We start from the raw sequence: 7187 nt of genomic DNA on the forward strand, positions 1-7187 counted from the left end.
GTTAAACCACATTTTCATGGTTGTCAGTTCACCTTCTTCAACAACAATTTAGTTATTTTGCAGAGTTAGAAATATATTTACCTTCAGCACCCTTGACATTTTTTCTCTCTCTTTAAATGTGAAGATTTTAATATGTACAGATCTGCTGAAACTACTGCAAGTTATCAACCATATTTTTTAATTGCTTTCATTATTGTAAATTAGGCAAGGTGCACCTAGAGTGGTAAATACAAAAACCCTGATGGAGAATCAGCTTTGTGTCAGTAAAGAAATCATTGGGCTTGGCTGTATAAATTTGTGTCCCTCCATTCACACAAGGAAATACTTATGGAAAAATGAATCTCTCTTTCTTTGTTATCTTGTTGGCCTTCACAGTGTTCGTCAAGTTGTGGTGAGGGCATCCAACAGCGTCAGGTTGTTTGCAAAGCTAGTGATAATGCCATTGGTCAGTGCGATGGCGAGAAGCCAGAAACCATCCAGGTTTGCAGGATGGCAGCCTGTACTGGTAAGATACACAGATACGCAAACAGACTTATTAAAAGAATCTTATGAGTTCTAGTTTGTTCCTCAATCGACAGAGCAGATTTTAGGAATTATAGAAAACCAATTTCATTGGTGTTGTGGCACCTAATAATCAGAGCCGGATTTCTGAATAGGGCGCCCCTTTTGCCGCCCACCTCGACGGACCAGCACCCAAGCGTCAAGCATGCGTGCAAGTGCACATGTGTGTGCACCCCAGGGCCTAATAATAATACAGGAATGGGACCTGTAATCCAGAATGCACAGGACCTAGGGTTTACTCGATAAAGGATTTCTGTATGGGCTCTCCATACCTTAAGTCTACTAAAACATTATTTAAACATTAATTGAACCCAATAGGATTGTTTGGCCTCCAGTACAGTTTAATTATATCTTAGGTAGGATAAAGTACAAGGTACTATTTTATTATTAAAGAGTAGGAGGAAATCATTTTGAAAAATCTGAATAATTTGGTTAAAATGGGATCTATGGGAGATGGCCTCCCTGTAATTCAGAGCTTTCTGGATAATGGGTTTCTGAATTATGGATCCCATACCTGTATATCTATATGTCCTGACTGCCTTTTTATATCTTTCTGTTTTTTCCTTTTTTTTCCCCCCTATTTCTGGCTATTGGCCTTCTTTATTTGCTTCCCCATATTTTCTATGATGGAAGGACTACAGCTTTCGTCAGCTGGGGGATGTAGTCCAACAACATTTGGGTGGAGCAACACTACTATTTTGATGTATTTATTAATTATATGCATATTTACGTAGCATTTAACTGTGGAAGTTATATGTCCCCTTGTCCTGTGTATTTTAAATCTTTCTGTGTATCAGTCAGCTGCTTAACTGTTGATAGAGTATTGCATGTATCTATTACCCCTTCTGCAAAGTAATGCTTTCTATATAATGCTGGGTTTTTTTTTGTCCTTTTGCTTTTGAATTTTTATTCTTTAATATCAAAGCTGTACCAGGTAGTAGTTGCGCCCACGGAGATAGTACTTGGCCTGGAACACCTGTTTACTACTGACCCCACTACCACTCTTGCTTTATGGCATGCAGATGTTGCAAACTGGCTCCCCCTTTGCCACCACCACCCCCTAACCAGCTGGCTCCACCAGACATTTCTTCACTTCTGCCGCTGCTTGCACAGTTATCTAGACAAGTCCCCAGGAAGTGCTCCCCTTCCCCTCTAGAGCCCTAGGCAGCTGCCGCAAGTGCTGCTGATGTCCCACAATTTAATTTTCTTCTTTAGCTTGTAAGGTGCCATATATAAAGACATTAAGCAACATCCCTTATAAACTTGCTGCTTGACATAATTAATGGCACCATATACCTACACCTTGAGATGAAACCTTACCTTTTACATCATACATACTCATGGTGCCGACTGAGCTTCAAAAAAATAATTTTTTTTTCTTGTTCATATCAGGAAAATCTCCAGGACTCACACCAAATGCGGAAAGCATAGAGTCCATAACACCAAAAATGCCCTTGGTGTTAGGGCAAAATGTACCAAGAAACCCCGTAAGCAAGATTTCAACAAGTAAGTTACCTGATATCCACTTCTCTAATGATGCCCAACGTGGTGACTGTGACAAGCTAAGCAATAAAGATTTATCCTTTTCACTGAACGTACAGCTCTGTAGTGACATAGAAAATAAAAAATTTGTATCCATGAATGTATCAATTCTGTGTTCTCTTGGGGGTACAGTGGCATGTAGCATAATCATGTGTGCCCTATATGGAGAAGTAGTATAGGTCACTAGTTAGTAGTTATGGCTGTAAATGTGCTCATACATAGACAGACATTGCCTGCAGTGTTGACCAAGCCAGCAGCCTACTGGTTTATGTATGGGGCTAAACCAGTACTCTCCCAGGTCAATATCTAATACGAGCTAATAAAAATCCCATGTGTTGGGGTCCATGGTACAAATGATTGCACCAGACTTGGTCCAGCACCTAGGTAGCTAAGGTGTTGGCTGTTTTTTTCCAAAAATTAAATAGCCTTCTTACTATGATTGCCATAAGGCTGGTATTTCATGGGCCTAGCAAGTAAAATACTGCCTAATGCCAGGCCAATATTAAATATGGTTAAATATTTACTGCCAGTGTAATTCAGGCACCAACTAAGTTGCACCACCTTAGCGCACCCTATTACCCTCTACCCAACCCAGCTTTCCTAACCCACTAAGCCATGCATTAATCCTCTTATTACCCCATACAACTTCTTACAAGTCACATTATACCGAACACTTCATAGGGTTAAAGTAGAAATCTGCACTAAGAATCTAACCTAGCGTAAAGAGAAGTTCAGCTTCTCATTGCCACTGCTATTCTACTTAACCTGGTAAAGAAGTCTGATTCTGAGTATTTGCTGCTCCAACATTGCTTGTTCTACTTTACATGGATATGTCCTGGGAGGCAACAACACCCATTAAGGTGCCAGGTACTAAACTAACAACGACCCCAACTTTTTGTGTAAAAATGTGCTTTTGAGACAATAAATATAATAGTTTGTAAAAACCATAGTGTCTTATTATATTGTTCTTCTATAAATATGGCATGGACCCAAACAAAATAAACGACTGCCAGTTTCACAGTGCATTGATCTCTATGGGCTTGGGAAGTCCGTAAAAAGATGTTTCTTTGAGCAAGAGCCCCCTCTAGAGGCCAGTTTTAATGCCTTAGTGATCAATTCCATAAAAAAAAACAATCTTTAAAGCTTCACTTTCGGGTCCAAGCCCTTCCCCTTCTTGGTAATGGGAAAGAGAGCAGCCCAATAGCAGGAAAAACAAAAAATCATAGAAAAGTAACTACAAAACACAAACTCATAGTTCACTACCTGGGGAACATACCCACAGATAGGTTGCTAATCAAGGTCATGGTGGTACAATGCCGCAAATGGCTTCTCAGTAGGGTGCAAGCCCTAGCCCTTCTTGTAATGAAAAACTAAGCAATTTATGAGTATGTGTATAGTTATGCTACACCAGTACAAATGGAAGATAAGCTTTAATTACAAAAAAGTGTATTTCTACAGTTTTCAAAGCGTAAGCATATTGTGATAATAAGTAACCAGATTAAATATTTTTTCAATTTCTGCCCCTAGAGGATTCATGCCAAGGAGACAAATCAATATTTTGCCAGATGGAAGTTCTAGCACGCTACTGCTCCATACCAGGCTACAATAAGCTATGCTGTGAATCATGCGGTAAAAAGATCACCCCTACCAGTTTGACTCCAGGCTCAGAGCATGCAGCACTGGAACTCAGGGCCCCCGAAGGAGCAGTCCTGCCAACTCCCATTCATCCTATAACCTTGGTACCAACCATCATTAGCAAGTTGAATAAAGCCTCAGCAGGTGACAACCCTGTGGATGCCTCACTTGATTCCAAACATGCAATAAAGGAAGCCTCAGCAAATGACACTGTGCCTTCTATGAGAGATTCATCTGCATATGTATCAATAAGGAATACTTCTGCTACAGATGTAGGAAAGGCTCGGTTGCCAGAAACTCGTGAGGCTCTTTTGGATAACCCTAACTTACAGTCTAATAAATCTCTGGCCAGCAAACAAAGCAGAGACAGTTCTGTATCAACATCGGATTTAATAAGGCGAATTAAGGAACGTACTGAAAATCTGAAGTCCAGATCTAGTGTTCAGAGCGCCTCTGTGGCTACATGAGTCCATACACTGTCATTGGGTTTCTTTAAGGAGCTGTGCAGAATCATTGAAAATGGAGTTACAAGAGGAAAAAAAAGGCTTTTTGCAATTTGGCCGTAGCACTTTTTCAGTCATGAAATAATACAGTGACATATGTTTCTAGATAACGCAACTATGAGACTTCTGGGCATTAAGACAGTAGAGCCCAATCATTGTTACCTCACAGTGCAAATGTCATTGCACTTTACATTTGATAAGGGTGCTACCAACTGGATTTGTACCAAAAAGGAAAATACTTTTGTACATCTCACCTCAGTTCTCAAACCAGCTGGTGCCTTATTTAATATGTTAAAGACGTTGAAAAACTTGAAACATGGTGCTTTCTCAAGTCCCCATCAGGCATAAAACAGCATCAGTACTTTCAGCTGTCGAACAGCAGAATTTCTGTTCCAAAGGCTCAAGCATTGGATTTGATTCATTGATTGACCTTTGCTGTAATTTCTATATGAACTCCTTTGCCTCTGGCCTTACCAACTTTAATGTCTACTGCTGCTAGTAGAATAATGTTCACCTGAAAAGCGGGAGGGGTCATTTCTTTTTGTTCTAAAGGATCTGCTTTATTCATGGAAAATGGTTCTGGAGATTTACCAAGTCATCCAAAATAGGTTTATTATTCTCAAACAAAAAATCTAATTGGGTAATCTCCGTAGTGATTTGTATTATACAGAAAAGAGCACACATAAGGATCACAGTACAAAAGGTAAGCTAGCATCAATCAGTACTTCTTAAAGGGCCACTATACAAACAAATTCCTGCTGACTTGTGCTTGGTACAGAGGAATACATGTAAATGTTGATGTGGTGTTATGGTATTTCTCTGTAGTGCCTATGAACAGTATTTTCTTCTGCTATTCAAATACATTTATATTACCAGACATTTTTTCTTTGGCAGCCCTTGGCAACAATGCATATCTATGATGGAGTTTTAGGAAAAATGAAAATGCATGCAGGGTCAGTAACACCTTTAAAGAAACTAGGGCCAACAATAGGGGAAACATAACAAGAGCAGTTATATGATTGTGTTTTCACTTCTTCTCCATACAAATACAAGCGAGAGTAAAAAAAAAACACATGGCCCTTTAAATACTCAGATATCTGGGTATAGAGTGCCTTGGGGCCGTTTTTCCATTCCTTTACATTTGCGAGTTCTGCTGCCCAAAACGATCATTTGTAATGCATTAAAGTTGGAGGTTGCTTCCGGTGGTCTTAAAGCTGGTGGTTATTCCTGGCTTGGAGGCAAGTTTTGGTGGTAAAACCAGGTGTGCTGACAAACAGAGCCTCTTGTAGGCTGCCATTGGCATAGGGGCTACCAAATAGCCAAAAACAACCCTTATTTGGCACCCCCAGGATTTTTCTTGCATGTTTGTGTTGCTCTCCAACATTTTTATATTTGAATGTGGCTCACAGGCCAAAAAGGTTGGGGACCCATGCTCTACACTTTCAGTGCTTGTAAATACATAAAGAAATGCACATTTGAAACTGGATTTTTGGCAGAAGAATGTAAACAAAGTACTGTATAAAGATGCAAAGACTTCTCTCAGTGTCTCACTAGAAGGTTAGTGGTACATGTGCAGTTCAAAGCCAGATGACTGGGTGATATACATCAGAGAGGGGTGCTAGTCATTGACTGTATTTTATGTTGTATACTATACTAACACAATAATTTGGGGGAGGGTTGTTGCACTTTTCATAATGATTTTTTATTTCCACATTATAAACAAAACCAAGAAGTTATGCCACAGTTTCTTTTACAGAAAACCTTACTGGACATGTTATTCAAAAGAGATGTCACATTTAAAGACGCAACAAAAGCACTGGCACTCAGAGCTGCAAACGGGACAAGCACTTTTAAAATCTTTATTGCGGAGGTGCAACGTTTTGGGGCAAAGTGACCCCTTTATCAAGCATCATGCAACGTTTCGGGGAAAAGTGACCCCTTTATCAAGCATCATGCTGGATAAAGGGGTCACTTTGCCCCGAAACGTTGCACCTCCGCAATAAAGATTTTAAAAGGGCTTGTCCCGTGTGCAGCTCTGAGTGCCAGTGCTTTTGTTGCTACTTGTACTTTGGGAGGGTGCCAATCCCTCCAGCAGTGTGCACCGAGCACTATAAATTTTTTGGAGAGCCAAGGGTGTGCGAGGAAGGTCTCCTGGTTGTCTACATTTAAAGGCGCTACATAGGTCAGATTAGCCAGCCTGTTGTAAGTGCAGTATGATAATTTGCCTTCCCAATTATAGATTGTAGGGCAAATAAACCCACAACAAAGAAATTGTGTACACTAATAGAAGGCTGCTGAATAAGCCAGCTGGTACAGCAGACCTATTACTCCTTATAACACTCTTTAACCCCACCCTAGCCCTTGAATTGCCACTTTGACAAGTGTAGCAGCTAATGTGTATTAGATGAAAACAGACTTGGCATTGTGGGAAGGCCACAAACACCCAGGCCTAGGGTGGTAAAGTTTTAGTGGACTGGGTTTAAAAATTGAAACAGTCCCAATAGTACTAGTAGGAAGAGGTAGTAGTGAGCAGGATAGGAAATCCGTTAATAAGTGAGCGGAGCTGGTCTTGTATGTGCCTGTGGTGGGGAAGTGGAAGGGGGCGGGGGCATTCACATTGGATATCCAACCCTAGGCAATACAGGGCTGCAATACCTGTGTGACAATAGTACCTTTTAGGGAGAATATGTTTGTTATTTGCTTTAACTGTCTTTCAAAAAAAATATTCCATATACTCTGTTCATAAAAATGGTTATTGCTTCCATTCATATATGTTTAAAGGAACAGTTCAGTGTAAAAATGAAACTGGGTAAAATTGATTGACTGCGCAAAATGAATAATATTTGTAATATAGTGAAGGAAGCAGTGTTCTGGCCATTATGTTAGACATCTGCCTACTCCAGCCTTTATAGATTACATTTTTGCCTAACTAACTATATTGAAAAC

At 40.1% G+C, this 7187-nt stretch overlaps 1 protein-coding gene across 2 annotated transcripts in view; it reads left to right on the forward strand.

The window, feature by feature from the left end:
• adamts14 (ADAM metallopeptidase with thrombospondin type 1 motif 14) overlaps positions 1–5536 on the forward strand; it is a 76131-nt gene extending 70595 nt beyond the window's left edge. For both annotated transcript variants that reach the window (XM_031906242.1, XM_031906243.1), the window contains exons 20-22: positions 376–505; positions 1954–2067; positions 3631–5536. In XM_031906242.1, coding sequence (XP_031762102.1) covers positions 376–505; positions 1954–2067; positions 3631–4205 — 819 coding nt within the window. In that variant the 3' untranslated portion in view covers positions 4206–5536. The remainder of the gene's footprint in view (positions 1–375; positions 506–1953; positions 2068–3630) is intronic.
• The last annotated feature ends 1651 nt before the right edge of the window (positions 5537–7187 follow it).

This window comes from Xenopus tropicalis, chromosome 7 (assembly GCF_000004195.4).
Source record: "Xenopus tropicalis strain Nigerian chromosome 7, UCB_Xtro_10.0, whole genome shotgun sequence".
NCBI lineage: Eukaryota > Metazoa > Chordata > Amphibia > Anura > Pipidae > Xenopus > Xenopus tropicalis.